General features: G+C 56.8%; 1 protein-coding gene across 1 annotated transcript in view; it reads left to right on the plus strand.

Annotated features, from left to right (window-relative positions):
• HDAC4 (histone deacetylase 4) overlaps positions 1-27,678 on the plus strand; it is a 344,484-nt gene that overhangs the window by 265,789 nt on the left and 51,017 nt on the right. The window contains exons 12-16 of the mRNA XM_011929582.1: positions 2,001-2,239; positions 13,240-13,497; positions 16,748-16,934; positions 20,278-20,411; positions 25,542-25,662. Coding sequence (XP_011784972.1) covers positions 2,001-2,239; positions 13,240-13,497; positions 16,748-16,934; positions 20,278-20,411; positions 25,542-25,662 — 939 coding nt within the window. The remainder of the gene's footprint in view (positions 1-2,000; positions 2,240-13,239; positions 13,498-16,747; positions 16,935-20,277; positions 20,412-25,541; positions 25,663-27,678) is intronic.

The following is a 27,678-nucleotide window of genomic DNA, read 5'->3' on the forward strand; positions in this document are numbered from 1 at the left end:
CTGAAATGCCTTTTTTTTTCTTTTTTCTTTTTTTTTTTTTTTTAAGACCAAGTCTCGTTCTGTCACCCAGGCTGTAGTGCATTGGCATGATCTGGGCTCACTGCAACCTTGCCTTCCAGGTTCAAGTGATTCTCCTGCCTCAGCCTCCTCAGTAGCTGGAATTACAGGCGTGTGCCACCATGAGCAGCTAATTTTTGTATTTTTAGTAGAGACGGGGTTTCGCCACGTTGGCCAGGCTGACCTCAGGTGATCCACCCACCTCGGCCTCCCGAAGTGCTAGGATTACAGCCACCGCGCCCAGCCTGAAATGCCCTCTTCATGATGCTTTACTTTTTTCTTTTTCTAACCTTTTCAGGGAATAGTTCTGACATAATACCTACGTCAACAACTGATAATTCTGAAATACCTTCTTTAGGATGGTTTACTTTTTTTTTTTTTAATGTTTTCAGGGAATGATTCTGAATGGATTTTTAGTCATTCACTTTAATTTAGTAGCCAAGCATTGATAATAAAATTTAAGATAATGTATCTTTCTGGAAAGTTGTGGGGTTGGGTGAAAAGGGATGGTGGTTTAGAGAACACTGGTGAATAACTTTTGAAAAGGTAGCAAAGAGCAGGCTTGCTGGGGTCTTACTGGGGGTCTTGCTGGGTGTCTTGTTGAGGGTCATGCTGGGGGTCTTGCTGGTGTCTTGCTGGGGGTTTTGCTGGGGGTCTGGCTGGGTTTAGTCTGGATGTATCCTTTGCATTTGCATATCACATAGTATTTCTTAAATTTAGAAAGCCCCTGCAAAGGGACTTGAGAAGCACTAAGCTACATTCATGGCTCTCACTGGGAGGCCTGGGCTCCACTAAACCTGATGACACACCCAGCTGCCCGGCGAGCGCCGACATCAGTGTCCTGGGGGAGGGACATGACAGGAGCTGCCACTTGCTGGCAGGCTACCTTGGTATCCCTGGAGATCCCGTAGCCCTTGCGGCCGGCATGTAGCCCCACCAGGGCCTCCAAGAGCTGGTTTGGTCACTTCCTTTGTCATTTCACCCAGTCATGTGCCCTTGAGTGGGTCAGGGTCATTTTTACCCTGAGCAGCATTATTTAGTGTTTACTCCCCTCAGGTCACCAGGGGAACCTGTCACGGAGCAGGGCAGAGGGTTCGTTAGATCCTTTTGCCCACAAAACCATGGAAAAATGTTAAACTACCTAAACCAACAATTTGCAATATATACATATATCTCTCTCTTGATGAAAAGCATGCAGAAGGAAAAAGTGTACTTGACTAGGTCGCATTTTACATCAAGATACAGATGCCAATTAAAGCAAGATCATCTCCTATCAAAATGGATTCTTTTAATCAAAAAAATACAGGGTTGGTGACGGTGTGGACACCACTCAGCTGGCAGGGATTAGCCAGATCTTTTCAGAAGGGGCTTTTGACAGTATGCATCAGGACTTTTCAAAGTGTTCATGCCATCTTTGTGTATAAAATCAGTGTTCAAAGAGACCTTAAAATGATGTCAACCCTAAGGACAATTATTTTTCTCACAACTCAGGCTATCTTTGGAAATCCCTGGAGGCTCCAGAACCGTGGCAGCCTTCCTTAGCGCACTGGTGGCCCTGTCTCCCCTCCCACTGTGCTGTTCAGGCCAAACCCCACATTTCTAGGGCCTGTGGCCGCCAGGAACAATTGTGTGGTGGCCACTCCTGGGAAGGGCTTCCTCTCTGAAACCTGCCACACAGGACTCCTGGCGTTTCCTGTGTCAACCTGATTTTCCATAGAAAATGGCCTCCAAATTACGGTTCCTGTAGTTCCACAGCACTGGCTCACGGCCCCAGCCTCAGCTGGAAGGGGCCCAGTTAGCGAGCCAGCTCTGGGGCACCAGGGCAGGGCGCCTGGGCCGGCTGGCACAGGGTGCAGTTGTCTCCATCACTTACTCAATAGCCCTCTCTCCCTCCTCTCTTCTTCCTCTTCCCCTCTGCTGTTTCTTCCTCCAATTATCTTCAGACTGGTATCTTTCAGGCCTGGGAGCACTGCCCCTCCACGCACAGTCCTTGGTTGGTGCGGACCGGGTGTCCCCTTCCATCCACAAGCTGCGGCAGCACCGCCCGCTGGGGCGAACCCAGTCGGCCCCGCTGCCCCAGAACGCCCAGGCTCTGCAGCACCTGGTCATCCAGCAGCAGCATCAGCAGTTTCTGGAGAAACACAAGCAGCAGTTCCAGCAGCAGCAACTGCACATGAACAAGGTGGGTTTGCTGGCTAAGTGCTCCCGGGCCCCAGGGTGGCTGTGTGCTGCACGCTTCAGCCTCAGTCTTCAGCACTGGCCCCTTTCTGACCTTGAGGGGGGCCAGGAGGCAGAAAGAGGGAACCAGGGAGGCACATGCTCTGGCCCACGGCACAGAGCTGGGCAGGGGCAGAAGGGATGCTGCTGGGAGCTTGGGCTCAGGAACAGATCACCTGCAGCGGGATGCGCAGGGCCAGTGCCCTCTCCCAGCAGCCCACATGAGTTCAGTTGGACCACGTCCTGCGTGGTGGCGCATCAGTGCCAGCGAATGGAATAGTCTACTTGGGCAACACTTTTTTCTTGGGTTTCCTAAGGCCATTTACTAAACATATCTTTAAATAAACCAGCAACCCACAGTGCCCGTCTTCCAGGCCATCCAGCACTCGCAGACTGCCTGAGTGCATAAGCGGAGTGTACAGGGCCGGGGGGCCCGGGTGGAGCTGTACAGGTGCAGAACTCCAGCAGGAAGTTGAAGGGACACTGTCAGAGCTGGTTCTGGGCCCGGGCCAGCCCACAGAGGTTAACGTAACCTACAGACATCTTGAAAGTCACTCAGATAAGTCCATTTTCAGGAGGAGTTAGTAGGCAAGGCTAGTGTTGCGATGCTGGTCAAGAGGAAAGCTAACGTGCTGAAAATGTATGGATCAAATGCTGGCATTTGAAATAGAGCATCTTTAAGATAAAGAGATGAGATGAGCTCAACTGTGGACATGGTCCAGCAGCTCCTCAGAAGGTTGGACACAGCCACCACACGGCCCCACAGCTCTGCTGCCAGAGATGAAAGCAGACATCTGCACGTAAACTCACTCAGGCATTCACAGCAGCCTGAGTCCCTGTGTCAGGCCGTTCCCGCACTGCTGTAGAGAAGCACCTCAGACTGTGTGATTCATAAGAAAAGAGGTCTGATTGGCTCCTGGTTCTGCAGGCTGTAGAGGAAGCATGGTGCTGGCGTCTGTTTCTGGGGAGGCCTCAGTCGTAGCGGTAGGCAAAGGGGGAGCGGGCACATCACTTGGCAAGAGCAGGAGCAAGGGGTGGGGAGAGGGGCCACACACTTCTAACCGACCAGACCTCGCCGGAACCCACTCATCAGTGAGGACAGCACCAGCGGACGGTGTTCAGCTGTTCATGCCAAATCCACCCACGTGATCCAGCCACCTCCCGCCAGGTCCCACCTCCTGTACTGGGGGCTACGATTCAGCAGGAGATGTGGGCGGGGACACAGATCCAAACCGTATCAGCTGTAATAACTATCAGTCGCGATAGCCACATTACATGGGAATAGCCCAGGTGTCCATCCTGTGATCCGCGGCCACACGCCGGCACACCGGAATGTCAGCCATAAAGCGGAATGACACTGACATGCTGCAGCACGGAAAAGCCTTGGAAGCAGGGTGCAGGCACAAGAGGCCGCGTGTGGTATGAGGAAGCAGGGTGCAGGCACAAGAGGCCGCGTGTGGTGTGAGGAAGCAGGGTGCAGGCACAAGAGGCCGCGTGTGGTGTGAGGAAGCAGGGTGCAGGCACAAGAGGCCGCGTGTGGTGTGAGGAAGCAGGGTGCAGGCACAAGAGGCCGCGTGTGGTGTGATTTCATGCACATAAAACGTCCACAGCAGACAGACCCACAGAGACGGGATGCAGATTTGTAGGTGCCGGGCCTGGGATGCTGCGGGCAGATGGGGAGCCCTCCCAGGGGAACAGCATCTCTTTTTTAGGGATGTTGAAAATATTCCAAAATTGGACTATGGTGCAACTCTGTAAATATACTAAAAACAACAAGTGATATCATTTAAAAGCGTGAATTGGATGGTATGTGAATTATATCCCAATAAAGCTGTTACAAGGAAGAAAGAGGATGAGTTGATGCGAGGGGAACGTCTGGGGTGATTTTCAGAAGGAAATGTTGAGAAACCTGTGGCAGATTTGGAGAGACGGAATCGTTTCTCTGGTGTCTCTCCTGTGAAAGTGCCCCCCCCACCCCCCGCCCCCGTTGCTTCCCTGAATTTCAGGACCAGTCCTGGGTTGTCTGCCTGTCCAGAGGCTCAGGGTCTTCTGTGGTTTCCCTGAGGGTGAAAAATTGGGGTTAGGATTGGGGAGGACACAGACTTTCCTAGCACAGGTAGACAGGAGTTGGAAGGTGAAGTACCAGGATCCCCAGCAAGTGCAGAGGCAGAGCCGTGGGGGGAGAGAGCCCTCCACCGCCAACACTGCTGCCTCTTCCAGCAGCCCTGACCTCCTGATATCATTAGCCCCTCCCACCCGCCTCGTCCCAATTTCCTTCTCTCAAGCCCCACGGTTCCAGCCTAGAAGAATAGTCAGCTCAGCCCTGGCAGTGGTCGAAGGCTTTGATTGCGTGGTGTCCAGTCCGGTGGGGCTGACGCGGGGAAGGCCTCTGGGAGATGGCAGCTGGCTGTGGCCCAAATCCATCCTGGTGTGTGAGCCATCATGGGGCTGCAGGCTCAGGATTGAGGAGACGGGCCCCTTGGGGCCTTGCTGCAGGGTGGCAGCCGCATCAGACCAGATGCCCAGCACAGGCCACAGCCTGGCCCCTGCTGCCCACTGGGCATCACAAAATAGGCTCACCACCCCCACGCTACATGCCCCTCCCCTGCCGAGCCCTCATCACTGGACAGCAGGGAACACACCAGAAACGGGTGGGACGCCCACAGCAAATCCCCTCACTGGGACGGGAAAGGCACCGGCTGTGGGCGTGCCGGGCGCCTGCCAGGCATCTTTACTCCCAGGTGTCAAAATCACTTTCACATCCGTCTTCCTGATGCCAGCTTAGGTTTGTTAATTTTATTATGTCGTTATCTGAGTGATGGGGTAGGAGGTTTGAGGAAGACAGGAAGCACCTATTGACATGCCTTATACTCTTGAAGGATGTAGAAGCCGGGTGCTCTCACTGGAGTTTGTTCTGTGATTGATTTATGGGAGTGAGTGACAGTTGATTGAAACGTTTAGACAGTGTTTTCCCGGGACGCCCAGGAAGACAAGGATCTTACTCAGGGCTGCCTGACACTGACGTCCCCACCCTTCCTCTTGGAGGATGATGTCCCCAGGGGCTTGCTCCCTGAGGGCATCTGCCCAGCTCTGGCAGCTGTGAGCCCTCCTGTCCTGTGACGCTGCCCCAGCCTACATCGGGGTTACAGCTGGGGCCGGGTTGGTCTGCCCCTCCTTCAGCCTGTACCTTAGAGAGCAGTTGCTTTGGAAACATCACACTGAATAAAAAAGAAAGAGAGAAAGAGAGGCAGCCCGCGCCTAGCCGTGGTGTTCCCCACAGCCATATGCAGCCACTCTAGTTTCCCCGAGGCCCGCAGTCTGCAGAGCTGCCCATTTTGCCTGAGAAAACTCCACCAGGTGGACAGGATGGACCCCGAGCTGGCTCTGCTCTCCTCTCCCTGGCCTGTGGTCAGGATGGTGGCAGGTGATTTCCGACTGCGTCAGCTTCTATTGCCCATGCCTTGTACACAGTGGTGTTCAATAATGGTTTACTGCATAAAGGAACTTTCTGGAGAACACACGCCATCAGAGGGCGAGTGAAACTGGAAACTGCGGGTGAAACTGGCCCTCCTTGTTCGTTGCCCATGTCCGGACCTGGCCTCAGTTAGGTGTGGTTTGCGAGCAGTGGGTGACGTGTGTCCAGGTGAAGTACCTCTTTCTATTAAAAGAGGACATCAGAAGGCGTCCTCCACCCCTACAGCAGGAAGCCTTACTGCCGAAGGTGGTTCTTCCAGTGGTTTCTGGACTCCGCTCAAGAGCCTGGCTCCTGCAGACTGGAGGGCTCAGGGGTGTCTCCCTTTAACTTGACATCCTCAGTTTTGAATATGAAAACCAGGACTCATATTTTGGGTGGTCTAATTACAAATGTGTCCAATCGTTTTCAAATACTGGCAGTTGACCAGTTGGGTTTTGACCCTGAACTCCCGCCTGACTTTTTAAAAATGTAATTCCAAATATGGAGGTGCATTTGTTCTTCCTGAATTGATGAAAGGGGGCTCTCAGTGTCCCCAAGGCCTTCGGGCTGCACAGAGCTGCTTCATTTATTTGCCTGCGTCCAGATCGCCTCCCAAAGGCAGCTCTGCAGTGCGGCCCCAGCCCACAGCCCAGCCAGTGAGACTCGGAACTGAATGTCAAAGGAGAGGGAGAGAGAGAAGCAGGCTTTGTTTGCGGCCGTGGCCCAGGGAGGTGACCCACAGGCACCTGCGTCAGTGCCGAGGCACGGGGCCTGGCCCGCGTCACAGAGGGCTCTGACGTGGCGCCACTGCCGAAGTGATGTCCTCCTCATGCCCCGCCTGAGAGCCCGAGCCACAGAGGGCTCTGACGTGGCGCCACTGCCGAAGTGACGTCCTCCTCATGCCCCACCTGAGAGCCCGAGCCACAGAGGGCTCTGACGTGGCGCCACTGCCGAAGTGACGTCCTCCTCATGCCCCACCTGAGAGCCCGAGCCACAGAGGGCTCTGACGTGGCGCCACTGCCGAAGTGATGTCCTCCTCATGCCCCGCCTGAGAGCCCGAGCCCGAGCCCCACGGTGTGGAGACGATCCCTCCGCCAAGCCGAGGGGCGTTCTGCAGTGGTGGACGCTTCAGAGGCTTCATCCTCATGAAAGGGAGGAAAAAGACCTGGGAATGTTGTCTCTAAAGGACACTAAAGAGTCGCGGCCCCTTGGCAGCACATGCCATCTGCAGCCAGCCCGGAGAAGGGCCGTCCAGGAGCCCTTGGAACAGTGGGGAGCTGGTGATACACAGCACGGGAGACGCGGCTGCCAAAAGCCTCTGGCGAGTAGGTTGCAGTGGCCCCAGGGGCCCTGAAACAGCCCCCCAGGAAAAGAGGCTGACCCCCGCTCCCTCCACCACCATTCATCTGTGCACAAGAGAAGGACGTTTGAGATTTTCTTACAAAGTTCTTGAAGTTTTTCTTTAGGTTTGGAATTTAAAGCTGGGCGTGGTGGCTCACACCTGTAATCCCAGCACTTTGGGAGGCCGAGGTGGGTGGATTGCTTTGACTCAAGAGTTCAAGACCAGCCTGGGTAACGTGGTGAAATCCCATCTCTACAAAAATTAGCCAGGCAAGGTGGTGCGTGCCTGTAGTCCCAGCTACTCAGGAGGCTGGGGTGGGAGGATTGCCTAAGCCCTGGTGACAGAGGCTGCAGTGAGCCCAGATTGCATGACTGCACTCCAGCCTGAGCAACAGAGCAAGACCCTGTCTCAAAAAAAAAAAAAAAAACACGAAATTTAAAGGAAAGCATCACAAGTCCTGGAGCTTCTCTGTCCACTGAGTCCTCCCTGGGCCACCTCCTTTAAAAAGCAAGCAGGCAAACCCTTTTCCTCTATCAGCCTGGCTTCCTGGGAGTGGCCATTTGCTGCAGGAACCCCTCCCGTCCACCCTCAGCTGCCTTATCCCCCACCCCACCCTGGAGAAGGGGCCTGCCTCTGTGTCCCCCACAGGGTTGCCCCCCTTCACTTTTATCCACTTCAGAATGGCTCCTGGGCTGCTCAAGAAAGGCAGGCACACCATTTCCGCCCATTGCTGGGATGGGGTAACCCCACAGGGTCCCCTCTAAGGTCCTAGCCTTCCTCCCCCACCCCTCCCCCTATTTCCCTTCTGCACCCCCCTATTTCCCTCTCCCACCATCCCCCCATTTTCCTCCTCCACCCTTCCTCCTTCTCCCTTTGCCCTTTCCTGGCGTGGCACCCACGCTTCTGCTGGTCCTCTGGTCTCCTTGTCTGTGTGTGTCTGTGCCTATGTGTATTTGTGTATCTGTCTCTTCATGTGTATATGTATCTGCATGTCTGTGTGTGTGTCTGTGTGTGTATCTGTGCATCTGTCTGTGGCTCTGTGTGTGTGTGTGTGTGTCTGTGTGTGTCTGTGTGTGCCTCTGCATGTATGTGTATCTGTGTGTGTATGTATCTGTATGTGAGCCTCTGCAACCTCCCTGCCTCCCGACACCCTAGCACTGGTCCCCTGAGGCCTCATCCCTATTTCTTTGACTCCCCAGCTCTGCGTAGCACCTCTGTGCTCCCAGCTTTGACTTTGTTCCACCTTCTTACTGCTCCAGTCCTGATCTGTCTCCCAAATCACAGACTTGAATCTGCACTTTCTTGCTGGATTTCTCAGGGCCCCACCGGATGATGGGACTCAGCCTCTCTGGGCTGCCCTCTACCCACCTCCCCTCCCGGGACCAGCGCGTCCTCTGTGGTGACCCTTCTGTGGTGCTTGGCCAGGAGTCCTGGTGCCTCCTGCTCACTCTCCTGTCCACGGGTGTCCCCACTGCCGCTGGACCCAGCCTCTGTGCCAGTCTCTGCCCAGCCCTGCTGCCCCTGTGCAGTCGTTTCTCTGCAGGCATTCACCTGCCCTCGTGCTGACTCATTAGCACCTTCCTGTGTTGCAGACAGGACCATCCACCCCTCGGAGAGACCCACGGCCTCTCCTGCCTGTCCACTGATGAGCACAGCCCATATCGTGAGGAGCCCTCTGAGGCCCGGAACGCCTCCTCAGCCCTGAGCTCCCATCCCCACGTCCTCAGCCATGAGCTCCGGTCCCCACGTCCTCAGCCATGAGCTCCGGTCCCCACATCCTCAGCCCTGAGCTCCGGTCCCCACATCCTCAGCCCTGAGCTCTGGTCCCTATATCCTCAGTCCTGAGCTCCTGTCCCCGCACCCTCAGCCCTGAGCTCCCATCCCCATGCCCTCAGCCCTGAGCTCCGGTCCCCATGTCCTCATCCCTGAGCTCCCATCCCCGCACCCTCAGCCCTGAACTCCAGTTTCCACATCCTCAGCCCTGAGCTCCCATCCCTGCGCCCTCAGCCCTGCTCAGTCCTGAGCTCCGGTCCCTGCACCCTCAGCCCTGAGCTCCAGTCCCCATGTCCTTGGCCTGTGGTCTGAGGCCCTGTCTTATCATCCTTAGACTTGCTTTTCCTTCCACACCTGCAGCCTCCAGGACATTCTTGCTTTCTGAAGGCCCGTCCTGGCTACTGCTCTCCATCCTCCCTGCTCTTCATCCAGGGCATTGTCCTCAGTGCTCTGTGCCACCTTCTTAGGGAATTGTTCTACTTTCAGATTCTTTGTTCTTTGCTGTCCCTCCAGTGCATGGAGTAATAAGGGCCCCACTCTCAAGAAACCTCCCGTACGCCACTCAGTCAGTCATATCCTGTTACCCATCAGACTGCGCCGAGCCCTGGGGGAGCTGCGGAAACTGAGCGCATGGGTGACCTCTTGATGAGTGTCCTGAAAGCCAAGACTTGGATGCCATCTTCGAGGTCCCCTGTGAAACGGCGCAGCTTCACCCAGCACACCTGGTGCCCCTGCTCACAATGACCGCGGTCCCACCAGGCTCCCTGTTCTCCCTGCCCCCACAGGGCCTCTCAGGCTCTCAGTGTGCAGGAAGAAGATGGGATTGAGAAACCACAAGCAATCCCAGACCTCAAAATCATCAAGTGAAACGAGTGTTGAAGCACCGGCTTTTTTTGTAAACCACTGAGAAACCTGTCAGAGCGAATGGGGACAATGTCAGCAGATGCCTTACTTGAACTTGTTTCTCCCCAGCTTTGTGAAGCTGACTGAAAACAGTCGCCTGTATTTACAGCACACGGCGTGATTTGATTCTTGTATGCATTGTGAAATGATTGCCACACGGGACCTCATCCATGCCCCGGTGCCCTCACGGGGCTCTCATTGTGTCTGTGGTGAGGTCCGTGAGTATCAGGGCCACCAAGCTGGGCATCAGGCCCTGGAACTTATTCCTCTCCCAACGGCACCCTCACCCGTGAACAGCACGTTCCTATTCCCGACGCGCGGCCACCCACCGCTCCACGCTCTCCCTGCGGGTTTGGCTTTCTGAAACTGAGTTCCTTACATGCCACACCGCCCACCAGTTCCCGCACTGCCGATGGCCGGCCCTCCCTGACACCGCGCTGCCTGCACCCTGGCTGGACCTGGCTCCCTTTCCCTGTGCCAGGTCGAAACCTCTTCTGAAGACAAGCTGCCTTCGGTTTAGATAAACAATGGATCCGTGTTTTCTACACTTGGCTCTTACTGCCGTACTTTGAACTGCTCTTATAAAGAAAGTTAAGGGATGATCACATAAAACAAACCCACCACCCAATCTAAAGGCTCTGATGTTCCACAGTGAGGCACAGCAGGGGCTCTGGAGGCTGAAAACTCACCATGTTGTGTGTATGTGTCTGTGTCTCAGCCCTGCTGTGCGGGGACCGGTGTCGTCTGATACGGCTGACCCCTGGAAGCAAGCGGACACTGAGTGCCCACCGATCCGTCCCCCGTAGTTCAGGCAGCCGGAGAGGCCGCCTCGCGTGAGTGTGGGGCAGCACGCAGTGTTCTGAGGGTGTTTAAATACAAGGGCTCGGGGGATTTCAGGTGTCAGGCTTCCTTGCACAGCCCAGTTTCCTTCTGGAAACAGTCAGATGTGGTGCTGAGATCCATCCTCCATGAGCTGCAGCTCCTCTCTCTGCCGGGAACTCGGCTTGTCCCACCGTCCCTCAGATCTGCCCTTCAGCCCATTCCCTGCGGGGACAGATGAATTGCGTATCTGGAGAGACCCCTCGATTTGGGGCTTTGGGATTGTGGGACGTTCTTTCACAGTCTGCAAAGGAACGCAGCTCAGTCAGTGCCTTCTGAGAAACTGCGCCCTTCCTAGTCTAACTCCAGACCCCCACCTCCTCTCCTGAGCCTTTTTTTGCCAATTCCCACATCCCTGTCTCCCCTCTTGCTCTCAACTCCAGCCTTTGCTCTGCTCACATTCATCCCTCTTCTGGCTCCCAGATGTGACGGGGCAGCTCCATTGACCAAAACCAAGGAGTTGTCCACCCTCTCTTCCCTCTCCATATGCAGTCTGTCCCTGGGCCTAAAGCTGCTTCCTTTTTGGTGTCACGGAAACCTGTCCTTTCTCCCATGCCTTAGCCAGACGTGGAACCGGCCTCACCCTTTCAACCTCTGGCCGGCCTGCCTGCCGCAGGGCACACGTCTAGAACATGCACCTGCTTGTCTTCAGCCCAGAGTGCCCTTCCCACAGCCCCACCTCGTCTCCGGGACCCTGCGTCTCTGCTCTCTGGCCTTCCACGCTGCAGCCCTGCTGACTCCTCACAGCTCCCAGAGAGCACTGAAGTCAGTGTTACACCCCGTTCCACTTTGCCCCCCCTACCTGGATGCCCCTTGCATTCGCCCCGTCCTTTTAGTGAATGTGCAATGAGTAATGCCTGTGCCACATGAATGAGTCAGAAGTGGTCCCTACCCTCCTGGGAACTGCAGACTGCAGGAAAGATGGATACGTGAGTGGCAACCATGGGAAAGCCAGAGGACTGCGGGGGGCTGGAGGAGGGCACATTGCACTATCAGGAAGATCAGCTGACCCTTCCTGGAAAAGGTGGTGTGCACAGGAGGCCCACAGAGCCTCTCGCAGTGGCCAGAGGCCAAGGAAGGAAGGGAGGCAGCGGGCTGGAGGCGAGTGTGGCACGAGGGACGCAGAGCCGGCAGCGCGGTGGGGAGCAGGGTGGCAGGGAGAGAGAGAGGGAGGCTGCAGGGGCGACATGGTCAGATGATGGAAGGGCTCTTCAGCAGAGGCAGGATGGCGGAAGAGCACTTGGGGGACGTTCAGCAGGGGAGTGACCAGGTCCACTGGCCCGAGTGAAAGCGCACCCTCACTGCTACATGAAGAAGATTGCAGAGAGTTGATGCTGGAGGTGGGGGCCTCCCGGGGGCCATGCTGTCATCCAGGCAGGAGAGGCCAGGTGGGACCAAAGCAGGAAAGGCAGGAGGTCGAGGCTAGAGAGAAGCAGCACCATCCAGAGGCATTTCTCATGAGCAGTGCGCGGGCAGTGCTTGGCGGACGGAAGTGGGAGTTCGGGGTGTGACTGGACAGCTGGCCAGAGAGAGGTTCCAATAGCCAAGAATGGGTCCTGGAGAAGGGAGAGGCTTGGAAGAAGCTCTCTGCGTTCGGCATTGGGTCTGCTGCGCTGGCCTGTGAGGTCCGACAGGAAAAGAGGTCAGGGAGCATCTAGGGAGTCCCACAGGAGGGAGGATGCTGCGGTTCTTGAGGCCCCATAGCGGGGCAGGTCATGCAGGACCCATGGAATCCTGCAAGAAGGGAGGTCATGGTGTCCCTGAGATCCTGCAGAAGGGAAGGCCATGGCATCCCCGCTATGGGGATTCAGCAGGAGGGGAGCTCATGGCACGTCAATGGGATCCCACAGGAAGGATGGTCATGGAGTGTCCATGGTATCCAAGGAGGGAGGCCTTGGCATCCCTGGGATTCAGCAGGAGAGGAGGCCATGGCATCCCGGGGATTCAGCAGAAGAGTAGGTCGTGGCACATCAATGGGATCCCATAAGAAGAGAGGTCACGGAGCGTCCATGGTGTTCCAGGAGGGAGGCCATGACATCCCTAGGATTCAGCAGGAAGGGAGGTCCTGGAGTGGATCCGGCAGGAGGGAGGTCGTGGCACATCGGTGGGATCCTGGAGGAGGGGAGGCCGTGGCATGTCAGTGGGCTTGGGCAGTGAGCATTGTGGACGTGGACGTCTTCCGCTGGATGGGTGGTGGGCTGTTTTTCTCAGCATTTGTGGCTGTGAGGTCAGCATTGGCCTCTCCCCTTCACACCCAAGCTCCCCTCTGCAGACTCAGTTGACAACTGCAGCTTCTTTTCTGTTTCTCGGTGCCTGACGCAGAAGAGGTGCTTAGTAAACCCCAAATGTTAGTCAGCCTCCTTCCCTGGGCCAGGTCACCTGGACCCCGGTCTGGGATCCTGATGGGCATTATTTTCTCAGCACCGTGGATAGCGCCCAAGTGCCTGTTGTGTGGGAAGATGAAGGCGCCTGCTGACCTGTGGCAGGGTGATAAGGTGCCTTGAGTCCCTGATTGTCTGCCCCAGAGCGGGGTGGTTTGCAGCATCCCTCCTCCTGTCTGATGAGCTCAGAGGCCCCGGCTTTCTGTGCTTCATGTATTTCCTCTGCCTTGCAGATCATCCCGAAACCAAGCGAGCCGGCCCGGCAGCCGGAGAGTCACCCAGAGGAGACGGAGGAGGAGCTCCGTGAGCACCAGGCTCTGCTGGACGAGCCCTACCTGGACCGGCTGCCAGCGCAGAAGGAGGCGCACGCACCAGCTGGCGTGCAGGTGAAGCAGGAGCCCATTGAGAGCGATGACGAAGAGGCGGAGCCCCCGCGGGAGGTGGAGCCAGGCCAGCGCCAGCCCAGTGAGCAGGAGCTGCTCTTCAGACAGGTGACTGCAGGCAGGGAGGGCACCAGCAGGCTGGCACGCACAGCCACCCTCGGTTCCCGGGCGGCATCTTCTGTGTGGTGATCATGGGAGCTGCAGGGCATCCTTGCGCTGTCGCTGTCCCGTGTCTCACCCGTCTTGTCCTGGCCAGTGAGGGAGGCTGATGTGGCTTCTGTTTTGTCCCAGCTGTTCCTAGGGATGCGAGATGTTTGCCCACTGCGGGTGGTTACGTAACTGCTTTCCAGCCATGCACAGGCCCCAGAGAATGGGTTTCCTTCCTGTTTGTAGGCTGTCAATGATCACAGAATCCACGTGTTAGTGAGATACAGCATGGTTTTTAAAGAATTGAAGGAAATAGAGGTATTAATTGATCAAAAAGACAGGCAGGGTCTGATCAGAAGTCAAGACCTTTTGTGGCCCAGTGGTGCTAATGAGCAGTCCTGCAGATCCAGACGAGACGGGTACGATTGTGGTACCCAGAGCCAGTAAGGCTTCAGGGCACTGACACCCAGTAACCAAATGCACAGGAGACTGATGAAGAAGGCCAGTGAATGATGGGTCAATTTCCAGTGAAACATAAAACTTCTGAGTCAACAGAAAGACCTAAGGCATGTGGGCAGCCAGCTGGAGCCCCGGATCTGCAGCCAGAGTGTCCTCAGAAAGGTGGCTTCCTCCCTATGGGTAGGAGCGAGCCTGAGGAACCACAGCTGTAGGATTTGATTCTCTCCTCCAGCAGCAGAGCTGCTGCCTCGGCTGCAGGAGCCTCTGGATCGTCCCCTCCCTTCTCTCTGGACTCCATGCTGGCCGTGCCACTGAGTACCTCCCCAGCTTCCTGACTGCCAGCTGTGTGGCCAGACGCTGCATCTCTACCCCCAGCAGCACCTTGGCAGCCAGGAGCAGGGCGCCCTGCAGTAAACTGTTCCCTTTCATTCTCAGCTGCAGATCTTGGCACCGAATGAATCAGTGTGGGGCCTTGTACCTGGAGCACCTAGACCCAAGCCTGCCGCACGGGGGATCAGGTCTTAGTGGTCTCCAGAGGCTTCTGGGCCAGGAGCCCTTCTCCACCAGGCTTCCCGCGGCGGCTGGCATTGGGTGCTATTTCTCCTTTTTGTTCAGAGGGCGGCCTCTCTCTAATTTCTGGGCCTTCTTAATTAGCGCCCCGGGCACTAAACACTACACAGCCCAGCAGCCTGGCAAAGACAGAGAGAGAAAGCCCCGGGCCTCTCTGGTGCACACACGGTGCTTCGTGGCAAACACTCGTCCACAGGTCCTGTCTGACAGGCCCGGGGTGGGGGCCTCTTCCTGTGGTCAGGCCTTGAAAGTTGTTGAAGGTCTGAAATTCAGTGTGTGCTATTATTATGCGGAGAAGAAGTGGGAAACTATTTACATTAATAATTTTTAGGACTAGTTTCTCATAGATCAGCGTTTACTTTGAAAAAAGAGGCTTGTTATATTCCAAGCGTGAGACGATGATTAGAAACACTTAATTTCTCTTCTCTCCGGAGAGTAATAGGCAGAACTCCTTATCAGGGAAACTTGGTAGTACATGGAGCAATTTGCCGAGGTAAACCTAAGGCAGGGCACCTGCCAGCCGGTGTCCAGGAGGATTGCTTATTAACCGCTTCACTGCGTGGGGCCCACGGCAATCCCAGCTGAATTTGGTTAGCCACAGACTGGGGGCCTGTGGATGCTGCCTCCTACTCCAGCCTCTGCTCCAGCTCATCCTCCTGTCTCTGGGCTCCCCTCTTCTCTGCTCCCTCCTGGCTCTGATTCCTCTTTTTTTCTTTTTTTTGAGATACAGTCTCACTCTGTTGCCCAGGCTAGAGTGCAGTGGTGCCATCTCGGCTCACTGCAGCCTCCACCTCCTGGGTTCAAGCAATTCTTCCCCCTCAGCCTCCCGAGTAGCTGGGACTACAGGCACCTGCCATCATGCCTGGCTAATTTTTCTTTTTTTTTTTTTTTTGGTAAAGACAAGGTTTCACCATTTTGGCCAGGCTGGTCTCGAACTCCTTACCTCAGGTGATCTACCCACCTCAGCCTCCCAAAGTGCTGGGATTACAGGCGTGAGCCACCCGGCCTGATTCCTAAAGACAGGACAGATCAGAGCCTGGCCAGGCAGCTCTGGCTTCCCCCAGTGCTGGCGGCACAGGGCTGGGCTCCGCCTCATACAGGAGCTGAGATGTAGGTACCTGGTTTTCCACGTTCACAGGATTTGTTCATCAAAACTAAGACAGGATTGGCGCAGAGCTCCCAGCGAGGAGGCGCCCGGCTTTCTTTGTGCCTCAGCCTGGGTGGCAGGTCATTGTGCTCTCCCTCAGCTGCTGTCTGGGGAGAGGCTGGGCAGCTGTGGCCTCATCTCTGCCCTGCTCCCTCCACTCCACTCTGCCTCATATGGGGGTGTGCACCTCAGCCTGTTCCCAGAATCCCTTGGGGTGTCCCAGGCCCCTGACTGAGTGGCCACCCCTACACAGAGCCCAGCCCAGCCCCATCTCATCAGAGAGGCACATCCCCACCAACAGGCCTGCTCCAGGCTCCCAAGGGTCCTGGGTGCCTGGAAGCTGATGGACGGTTTCCGCTTTTAGCCTGCATGAGGATGTGCGGAATGTGAGACCAGGGAGGGAGCGGCTGCAAATGAAGCCGAGCTAGCACTTCCAAGTCTGAGAGTCCAGGGTGCCTTCTCGCCCAAGTTTGGTGTGCAGATTCAGTGCTGTCGGTCAAAACTAAGAACCATAAACCCAACATGGGGGCGAGGCTTCCTGCCCACTCACTGTACGTGTGTGGTGTGGCAGAGTGGGCGCTCTGGTCCCCACATCTGCATGGCATTCGCGTATCTCCCAGTGCCAGGCCCCACTCCCCTGCACCTAGTCCAGGCTGCTCCTGGCTCAGTACGTCCTCAGAGAAGCCCTCCTTGATACCCCATACTGGCCAGGCCTCCCTGGGACCCCCTGACTCAGCGTGTTATCCTATTGATGAAGCCCATGGCAGGATCCCGTGTGGACAACCTGCCTTCCCTAGAAAGAGCCACATCCTGGGAGACAGAGCCCTTGCTGGCCTCATTCTCGGCTCTGGGCCCACTCGGACTTCAGGGCACTCACAGGGAAGGCCTCTCCACGCAGCTGGCCTCCCAGCATCCTTGTGGCCTGTGTATGGCCTGTGCATGGACGGGAGACTTGCAAGAGAAGGCGCCCCTAGCCCTGCAGCCCAGGGATGGGAGCTGCCTGCAGCCGCCAACATGGCCGTTTCTTCCCCGCAGCAAGCCCTTCTGCTGGAGCAGCAGCGGATCCACCAGCTGAGGAACTACCAGGCGTCCATGGAGGCTGCCGGCATCCCCGTGTCCTTCGGCAGCCACAGGCCTCTGTCCCGGGCGCAGTCCTCACCGGCATCTGCCACCTTTCCCGTGTCTGTGCAGGAGCCCCCCACCAAGCCGAGGTTCACGACAGGTAACAGATGGCCTTTGTGCAGCCTGAGGATGTGACGCGGGCCACGGTGGGTGCAGACCGGGGCGGGGGGTACTCCGGGCCCAGCTCTGCAGAGGCTGAGGGGCTGGGCGGGCACAAGGGCAGGAACCACACAGGCCTCTTATGGAGGCCCTCTCCCCTCCCCACACCCTCAGTTCTGTTATTCTGGGGGCCTGTCATGGGCTCACTTGCCCACCTTTCCTGTCCCAGAGACCCATGGTCTCCTCCAAGAACAGTCCACAGCCCATGCCCGTGGGGCCATGAGAGCCTACCGCTTCTGGTCTGGCTTAGGAATCACGAGCCCACACTTCTCCACTTACTCCGTCATACTTCGCCCACGTCCACAATGTTGACTCTGAGGCTCCAGTGGCAGGACTGTGAATGGCTGGTGGGGGGCCATGATTGCACGAGAGTAGAGCCCGGGACCCCTGGGACATGCTGCGGGAGCCACACATCTTCTGTCTGTGCCAACCCTCATCCCATCCTCACCCCGGGGAGGCGACCTGCCAGCAGAGGTCCTTGGTTTTCCCAGCACGGTACCTCACCAGAAGTCAGGAAGCAAGCGAGGTATCCACCATGGCTGAGGAGGCAGGCGGGGCTGGGCCCTGGACTCGTCTGCCTGGAGCTGCCCGGTGCCAGGGAGGAGACTGCTGTCCTGGGCCACCCCGCCGCCCAGCCACCCCTGCAGGGGAGAGGCGGGAAGGAGGACTGGCTTCTGGCAGGGCTTGCCTCTGAGACAAGCACGGAGGCAGGAGAGCTCTTCATATTGTTTTGATCTAATATTTCTTGTTAATGACGCACTAAGAAAAAAGTTCTGTAAATACAGCCTGGCTTCATTCTTCAGATTAATTCTCATCACATGGCTTAGTGTTCTGCAGTCTGCAAAGTTCTCACTCTCAGGTCTTAGAAGGATGCTATTCATATTCAGAGAAAAATTTCCGTAGTAGTAATCCAGCAAGTAAAATGCTGCTTCTCAGAAAGAAAAGCAGAAAGAAAACTGTGGAAGGTCACAGAAGCAGCCAGATGACCCACTCCACAAGTCCTCGGCAGGTGACTGCAATAAGTGTTCTTGAAAGAATGCACCTCAGACAAGGGGGACCCCAGTCACCGCCACCAAGGCGGGAATTCGCCCACTAAGCTGGCCCACCATGACTGGTCCCAGGAGAATTCCAGGGAGTCCCACTTCGTTGCTGTCCTTTCTTAGTTTGTCTTTATTACTTTTTAAACAAATTTGTAAAACAGTACGTGTTCATTGTAAAGAAACACACATGATAGAAACCAACAGGAAATACCATTTGCCCGCAATCCCACTCCCCAGTGGTGGCAGGTTGTTAGTATTTGGTTTAAATCTTCCAGATCTATTTCTGTGCACAGCCAGATGGACAGATAGACACAAACACAATTTGTTTCCCAGAGATGGGACTGTGTTGTGTCTGATGCTTTCTGTTAGTGCCTCACACTCTCAGCCATCTCCCTGTGTCCGTGCACAGCGACGCAGCACGTTGCTTCAGCCACGTGGTCTCCTGGCGGGCTCTGCCACCCTCAGCTGTGTGGGTTTTGCCGCTTCTCCATCTCTCTGGGCTCCAGCTTTTCTGTCTGTAAAGGCAGTAAAGCGGGTGTCTGCCTCATAGGTTCCAGCCGTGTGCTTAGTAAATATTAGCACATGTGACCTTATCATGATGATTCCACTGAAGGGGTCGTCCCCATTCCTCGTATCCATAAACAACTGGTTGTTTCTGCACACACACTTGTGTATTTCATGGCGCAGTGTCCATCGTTGCCTGTGTGTCTGTGTTGCCATTACAAACTCCCGAGCGCACCCATGCCCGCACACGGTGTACTGATTGTGAGTCCTAGATTCATTGACTCCTGTAAGCCTGCACCTACCCTGTTGCTTTTTTTTTTTTTTTTTTACCAGAAGTCCCGTCCCCCAGCACTGTTTTGCAAGTACCCCCAGAATTCCTCAAGTGCAGGAGACTGACTCCTGTTAGTCTGACTCACAAGAGGCTGAGCCAGGAAGTATGGGAACTAATATGCACCAAGAGTATCCTGTAGCTGGACCCTGCAAACACTGGACCACCTTGAATCTCAGCTCCCCTTGGCTGGGGATGCTGCCTCTGTTCCCAGTAATGGGAACATATGTGGGGAGGGCCGCATCCTGGGCCGGCACACTGAAGCGCTAGAGCGGGTCCATCTGGGCAGCTTGCCCAGGCTCTTCACCATGTGCCCCACCCTTATCCACCTGTGTGAACCCACATTAGCATAGGTGCCCCTGGGTAGTGACCTGCCTGCTGAAGGCATCCATTCACCCAGCCTGGCCTTCCCTTTGTTAAGTCCTGGAAGACCAGGTGTGTGAGGCACAGACATGTCCCAGCAGGGCCTCAGGGCAGCCCTCCTGCCAGATGTCACTAGGCCTTGTGAAAAGGGGCCGTGGCAGAGCTGTGCCCTGGAGGGCCACCTGGCCTTCCCGCCCATTTCTAGCCTCTACAGACAGGCCAGGTACTCTCGCCTTCACAGCAGTCCCACGTGTACTGAGACAGGGTGGCATCCAACACGGGTTCAGGCACGTCGCCTTTCCTACTGCAGAGCCCCAGGCTGCCGGCCCACTTGGTTCTGGGGCTCCTACCAGGAGCCTCTTCTGTGGCTGCTGCACCCTGGGGGCCCGTCCATGCTGAGCTCAGTGCTGTGGTAAGCACATGGCTGGCCTCTGTTCACAGTCAGAGGTTAAGTAGACCTGTGTACGCAGGTTTTGCATGTGTTTTCTAGCACACGTGTTCTAGTTACTCTGGAAGTTTCTAAAAGCAGGGCCTTAATCTGGTGTTTCTTTGAAATCTCAAGTACCTTGGACAGTTCTCTGCCCAGCAGAACTGGAGTTAGAGGTTGGTCCAGGACCAGGTAGACTTTGAGGGTAGGGGCTAGAGTCGCCTCCTTCTAGAAGTCAGCACCATCCTCCCCAGCATGAGTCCCACATAGAGCTCACCCCTGCAAGGTCCAGCCGCCCCGCACGGGCCTTCTCGTCACTCTTCTCTCCTCAACCTGCTGCAGCAGGACAGCTGCACGCGTCCCTGCCCGGGTCCTGGGGCACTACCGTGAGCATGAGTGACAGGCAGGCCTTCCCGCCTGCCTGGCCTCTGCATTCGTCCACATACTCTGGGCCTGGCCAGTCGAGGGGTCTTGGCGAACATGGTATTTTTCTAAAGGACCATCCCAGCCTCCGTCTCCTTCTAGGGAAGTGTGGTCCTGCCACCGCCCAGGGAAGCCTGCTAGTGGGTGGCTGGCTTGCCCCTGGATGTCCGCTGATCTTGGCCCCTCTGCCCCGCCCCAGGCCTCGTGTATGACACGCTGATGCTGAAGCACCAGTGCACCTGCGGGAGCAGCAGCAGCCACCCCGAGCACGCCGGGAGGATCCAGAGCATCTGGTCCCGCCTGCAGGAAACAGGCCTCCGGGGCAAATGCGAGGTAACACCGGCTGAGGCAGCTGGGCAGCTGCGGCTTTGGACACCACTAGAGGGGACCCTCATGGGCCTGCTTGATTCAGGGCATTGGCTTTGCAGGTGGTTCTTTGGGCTTAGAGACCCAGGGGAAGGGCCATGAGCATCTTCACTGTCTGCCTCTTGCACGGGCAGCCATCTGCTGAGAAGCCTGGGGCTGTCTCCGTGGAGTCCCGGGCAGGAAGCTGCTGCCTCTGTGTGTGCCCTTCTCTGACGTTTCACTCCCACCTCTCACCCAGCAGGCTCCTCCCGAGTTCCAGGGCTGCCACTCCCTGCCTCCAGGTCACTTCCCCGAGGAAGCCAGTTCCCACCACGCTCCCCCTGGGCGGCCAGGAAGGAGCCACGGGGAGATCCGATTATATCTCAGATCAGGCCTGTTGGCTTTTTGTTAAAATAATTTTCTCTTTTTTTAAGATTTTGAAAGCTTCTTTGAGAACATAGGGAGACCTGAGGCCCTTGGGGCCCTCCTCAGAGTTAAGGTGCTGGCGAGGCAGTGGGTCGTGAAGGGAATGGAGCTGCAGGCTGGGCCTTGGCCTGGTTTGAATTCAGCTCCCTTACACAGCTGAGTCACATGAGGAGGCTTCAGGGACGCTGCAGCTCTGGCTGGGCCTCAGTTTCCCTGGCCACCAGGCGATGGCAGCAGCCTCACTTGTTCTCATACAAGCAGGGCCTACCCCCGCCTCCTGATAGGAACCAGAGCCCTGCCCCGAACCTGGCTGCAGTGGACTCCCAGGCCCAAGGAGGCGGGAAGGATCAGCCAATTAATGCTGGAGGACAGGACGGTGAGGCTGTCCCAGCTGGTGCGCTTTACCCTGGAGGCAGCTGTCACAGGGGATCTCCAGCTCTTCGACGGGGAGGAGGGTGTGTGGTCAGGCCCTGCTGATAGTGCAGGCAGGAAGAGAAGGGACTCCCGTCTGGGAACTGGCGACCTTGGACAAATTTCCATTTCTTTGTCTGTAGAGAGGGGCTGGCAACACTGTGCAGGATCACACAAGGTGCCACCCGTGCCAGGACCCACCAGTAGGGACCTGCTGTGTCCCCTCCCCACACCAGGATTCCCACCACCCTACAATAGCTCACAGGGTGGACAGGAACCTCCACACCCACCCCTCCAACAGCCCTGGGCACCCAACAGCCCAGGGCCTGAGTGGCTGTGGCAGAGATGAGTGAGCACATGGAGCTGGCGTGGCGTGGCCTTTCTACGTGGGCACGGAGAGCCTCCCGTCTCCTGGCTTAGTTTCTGCAGGATTCCACTCTGCAGGTTCACCTGCCCCTCCTTTAGAAGCTGGGATATCTGGGAACTTAAGCCAATCTGTGCTTCATCTTACCCCCATTTCCTTTACCAGTTTTATTGGTGATACATAATTCTCGGGGGAATTCTCAAAAAGTCAGGCCCAGGACCCTCTCCTGCAGTGCCTTCTGGGAGGAGGGAGGCGGGGAGGAGCCACTGTAGAGGCTTTTGGCACCTGCTTCAGGGATCCGGTCGGGATGGCTGTGCCACTGGAGGGCAGCATTGCCCAGCGGACACTGGCTTCGGGAAACTCCTCCTTCCCCACGTCCGTTCCCTCCACAGGACCAGACAGTTGTCCTGCTGCCCCTTCAGGGACTGCCCAAGGCCCCCTGAGGCTTCCAGAGCTCCATGATCTGCTTCCCTGTCCCTCCCCTACGTGTGCCCCTACTCTCGGGGGGTTCCCCTGAGTCCAGGGGATTGGGAGAGGGTCTCTCAGCCAGAAAAGCAAAGCAAATGCAAGCAAGGGAGGAGTGAGAAAGCAAAGACTCTGGAAGAAACAGCCCACCCCTCTGCCCGCCGTCAGCTCCTCTGCCCGCCCTCGGCTCCTCTGCCTGCCCTCGGCTCCTCTGCCTGCCCTCGGCACTGTGGGTGAAGGTGCCAGCCACAACTGGGCCAAGGGCTGGCAGAGGGTCCCCAGGTGTTGGGGCTGTGGGACAAGACCTGAGCCTGGCAGAACCTCAGGGAGAGGAGAGCTGGGGGAAGACGGGTGGCTGGGGGACAGCCACAGAGGCCGTGGAGGCCATGCTCCCTGGACGGTGGTGCCTTGTTCCCACACGTGGGGCAGCTCTCCAGTGCGGGTGCCCCCCAGGTTCAGAGCAAGCGATGTGCTAACTCAGCCTAGGGGGACGTGACGTCACCCACCAGGCTTTCAGTGCCAGCCTGCCAGGGGTCACTGGCCTCCTGAGATGGCTGAGCAGAGGGGCCATGGGTATGGGGCATGGTTCGCTAAGTGGGTACCTGATAGGAGAAGAAGGGGTGGATGGGCTGTGACTTCCCCAGTCCACGGACCACGTGGAGGCCACAGCAAGACTGAAGCCCAGGCCGGAGGGCAGGGCCTTGCCAGGCAGGGCCTCGCGGTCGGCATCCCTCCTGTGGGTAGATGACTGCCTGGAGGCCTGGGGAGTGAGGCCCTCCCCTCACTCTGCTTCGTGTGGTGAGGAGGGATGGGAGTGGGCTGGGAGACCTCTGTGAGCTTGGGACCATGTCGATGCTGGCAGGCCGGCCCAGCAAGACATGGCGCCGGGTCCAGCCGTCTCACTCCCTGCCTCACTCCAGAGCAGCCGGGCAGGCCTCGGGCAGCTGCCTCACACATTCGGAGCAGTCGGGGGTCCTCTGAGCACAGCCGCGTGTGTGTGCGGGCCCCGCCCTCCTGCAGAGGCTTTCTGGAGCCAGAGCAGCTCCCGGCGAGTTCGCGGGAGCAGCTTGGTTTGTCGACAAACTGCCTGCAGGCGCGGCGTCTGGGAAGGAGAGGAGAAGCGGGTGGGCTGGAAGTCAGATGCCGCAGAGACCAGGGTCACCACTGGGGTTTGCACCCTGCCCCAAGCCTGTTTTCTGTAAGGAGCAAAGATTCCTCCTGTCTCGTCCTAGGAATTAAAGGGAGACGGAAATGATGAGGTCGGCCTCCCAAGAAAGTGGGAAGGGGCCACCATCATCACCGCTCCGAGAGCGGCTCTGGAAAAGCCTCTGAAGTGCTCCCATGCAGGCTGAGCCATCTCAATGTCGTGGGCCTGCAGCCTGAGCCACCGCGGTGTCGCAGAGCTTTTGGGGCTTTGATCCTGTGTCCTTTCTGTCTCCATTTCATGTGTTTGTAAGGAGCGGGCTCTTCTACTTTTCTTCTTTGCCTTATTCTAACATCAACTTTAATTTGAGATTTTGTGGTCTGACGTCAAGTCTCTCTTGCTGCAATTCAGGCTCTTATCCAGTGGGTGGCTTTTGAGTGAGGACACGCATGGCTGCCGGGGCCCTCCCGTTCCTTCACCTGAAGTCCACACTGCATGACCTGCCTCTTAGCACCACAGGGCGCAACCCTGGTCCCCTACAGGGGCCTTCCCAAGCGTGGGCTGCCCAGGCCTGTCTGTCCAGAGGGAACTCGGCCCTGGCCACAGCTGCCTATGCCTGTACACACATGGAGGCTTCAGAAATCATTAGAAATGAGAAGCCCCAGGCGGGGCGTGGTGGCTCACTCCTGTAATACCAGCACTTTGGGAGGCCATGACGGGCAGATCACCTGAGGTCAGGAGTTCAAGACCAGCCTGGTCAACATGGCAAAACTCCATGTCTGCTAAAAATACAAAAAAATACAAAAATTAGCCAGGCGTGGTGGCGAGCACCTGTAATCCCATCTACTCAGGAGGCTGAGGCAGGAGAATCGCTTGAACCCGGGAGATGGAGGTTGTAGTGAGTCAAGATTGCACCACTGCACTCCAGCCTGGGCAACAAGAGTGAACTCCGTCTCAAAAAAAATAAAATAAAATAAATTAGAAGCCACCGCAGCTGCCCGGGGCCCCAGTTGCACCCTGACCCCTACCCAGAGAGTGCGTCCCTCTTGCCTGGCTTTCCAGGGACATTCAGCTTATGTCCCCAGAGTAGAAGCAGCACCAGGTTGTGGTGGGACCATAGAGTCGTTTTTTACCATTGGAAACCATGTCACATGTTTTTTTTGTTAAACCAGGGACCTTCATAGAGAAAGCCCGGTTTTGTGGAATTGTTGTTCGTGAAGAGCGAACCCCCTGAGCAGCCTCCCATGCCCAGGGCACCTGCCCTCTAGAGGTCCCTCCCCTGTGGGCAGGGGCTGAGCTTTCCTGGCTCCACCCCTTCCTTCTCCGCCCTGCATGGACAGGACCCCCAGGTGCAATGCGTCCTGCAGGAAGGCTGTGTGCTGTGGCTCCTGGTGGTCTGAGAGGAGCCCCAGGTGCTGGGCTGGTGTAGAGAGCCCCCGAGCTTCGCCCGCCACAAGTCTCACACACAGGGTGGACACCGAGGCCTGCAGGAGCTCAGTGGATGCCGGGGCAGGGCTGCGGTCAGGAGGGAGAGAGCAGATCCTGCTCCAGCCTGGGGGAAGCAGGTGACGGCCACAACCAGGGCCACCTGTGTGGCATCTGACTCATCCTGTGGTGGCCTAACCCTCTGAGAGCCATTTCCACGTGAAATGTTAACTCGAATCTCATGTCCAAAGCCATCGTCCCCTTTAAAAGGTTAAATGAATGTAGCTCAACTGAAGAACTCTCATTTTCCTGTGAATTTCTGGAGAAAATCTGAATTAGCCCAGAGATCTCGATCTGAGGAATTGCCAAACCACAGAGAGACGCAGCCAGACGCCAGCTAGCCATCCAGGGCAGATGCCAGACCCTGGCGGCTGTGGCCCCAGGCGGTCCAAGGAAGGCTGCTTCATCCTGGGGCTCAGAGACTCCGGGAGCGTGGCTGGGGCTTCCCTTGAACGTGAGGGAAGCGCAGCCGCTCACCTCTATTTTAAGACCAGACCCTGGCAGTTGGAAAGCAAAGTAATAATTTGATGCCAAGTCATTTGTGCGACAGTGAAGGGTAATGCGTTGAAGGCTGGAATTATCTTTTAAAATGTTTTTTTCAAAGCTATAATTAAGTGTAAGCCCTCTAAAATATTTCTTAAATATTTTAAAATATCATGTTGGGTGATGTTGCTTCTTATTTTGCAATAACCAAATAACGTGCTTGTTTGTGTATCAAATTAAGTTTCCTTGTGGGCAGTGGTTTCAGTTGGAGTTTCTGTCTGTGGAGCTGAAGCAGCAGCTTCTGCAGAACGTGTGAGTGTCCTCTCGCCTGTCCCCACAGTGCATCCGCGGACGCAAAGCCACCCTGGAGGAGCTGCAGACGGTGCACTCGGAAGCCCACACCCTCCTGTATGGCACAAACCCCCTCAACCGGCAGAAACTGGACAGTAAGAAACTTCTAGGTATTTCAGGACCTTCCTTTCCTCCCATATTGGGTTTGAAGTCCTCCAGGGTTATGTTTCCAGCTCTCAGCCCCTTGTGTCTGGGGCGCCTGTGGGTGTCGCCTGCCAGGTTATAAGGTAAAGGGCCTGGAAGGGAACCTTTCACCCTCTCTTCACAAGCCACTAGTTGTTGATGAATGTGCCAGGTAGCAGCTGTGTTTGTGTAAAAACTGGGCTGAGAACTGCTGGTTTAGAAGCATCTTGAATCACAGGGTTTAGGTTCGAGTGGCTTATTAGGAACACTCTCAGCGCGCTGCCTGCCCTGCCCTGCACTCCACTTTAAGGCGCATTAGGGCAAGACCAAGAGGAGACGCAGGAGTGTCCACCACTTAGGGGTGAAAGGCTGCTGGTGTCTTAGCTCTGGCTGAAAGCACCTGCAAGTGTGGTGGAGGGGAATTTTGGCCTCATGGAGAGAACTTTCTAATGGGCATCCTCTGCCCAGGAAACTGGTGAGAGGCTTTCTACAGGGATCTTCAGCAGAGGCAGGTGAACTCCCAGCCAGCTCCATGGGGCTCCCAGAGTTCCCAGGGCACAGAACCCAGACCCGGGGCCAGTGGCTTCCAGGACACAGAACCCAGACCTGGGGCCCGGAGCTTCCAGGATATAGAACACAGAACTGGGGCCGAGAGCTTCCAGGGCACAGAACATGGACCCAGAGCCGGGGGCTCCCAGGACACAGAACCCAGACCCGGGGATGGGGACTCCCAGGACACTGGACCCAGACCCGGGGATGGGGACTCCCAGTGCACAGAACCCAGACCTGGGGCCAGGAGCTCCCAGGGCACAGAACCCAGACCCGGGGATGGGGCCTCCCAGGACACTGGACCCAGACCCGGGGCCAGGGGACTCCCAGTGCACAGAACCCAGACCTGGGGCCAGGAGCTCCCAGGGCACAGAACCCAGACCCGGGGATGGGGGCTCCCAGGACTGTCTTTGTTCCTCGATAACGTCCTTCCCTGCCTCCCAGCCACCCTGAACCAGGACAGTCACTGCCCACTGGTTTTCTTCCCCATCTTTTGTGCCTTTGCCCATATGCTCTTCCCTGAGCAGGACCCTAGGAAGGCAGGGAGGGAGAACCAGGAACCATGAACGCAGGGGTTGCAGGGGCAAGGAGAGGGTGCGCTGTGCCTGGCTCGTTGACTGCGTTTGGTGGGGCACACATCGCGGGAGGTGTCCTCCATGCCAGGCCTGTGCCCAGCAGACTCAGCCTCACAGAGACCTGCATGCCTAGTCCTTCATGTGTTCTCTCATTCGCTCGCTCACGCCCTCACTGGCTCGCCGAGGGCACCTTCCTTCCGTCCTGGATGCCCTGTAGGTACCGACGGGGTCACAGACCATGGAGCCAGTGGGGCCGTGAGGACACGCATGGCTCTGGCCTGGGGTGGCAGTCATGCTGCTTCCGGAGTCCCCCCTGCCCCGTGGTATGGAGGCTTCTAAAAGGACAGAAGCCTTAAGTTTAGGGAAAGTGGGAAGGGAGTGAACAGCAGTAGGAAGCAGGTGGGCCAGGGTGTGGCTGAGCAGATTCATGCGGTGGGTCCTGAGCTAGTGCCGGGGACAAGGGCCACCAACCCACCCCACAGACCCCAACAGCTCAGGGTCAGCAACTGCAGAGACCGTGGACTTAGGGAGGCGCTCAGTCAAGGGCCTGGGCCAGAGCTGGTGGAAAGGCCTCTGGGCCCCGCCTCCCTGCATAGCTGCTTCGCCTGCTGCTGCTCTGGAAGGGGCACAGCAGGGGACTCCTGGACTGGGGACAGGTGCTCTAGATGAGGGCATGGGTGCCAAGCCCCCACCCCTCCCCACTGGGCTGCCAGCAAGCTGACCTTTACCCTCCAAGCAGAAGACAGGAGACCCCTCTGTGGATTTGACCCGCCCCAAAGAAGCTGACATCAGGGTTTCCCAACAAATAACCCCTGAGATCCCTTATATTGGTGCTCATGGCCAATCACCCCCTGTGTGCCCAGAGCTTCCACCCAGCTG

Source organism: Colobus angolensis, unplaced genomic scaffold (assembly GCF_000951035.1).
Source record: "Colobus angolensis palliatus isolate OR3802 unplaced genomic scaffold, Cang.pa_1.0 Scaffold82, whole genome shotgun sequence".
In the NCBI taxonomy this organism is placed as follows: Eukaryota; Metazoa; Chordata; class Mammalia; order Primates; family Cercopithecidae; genus Colobus; species Colobus angolensis.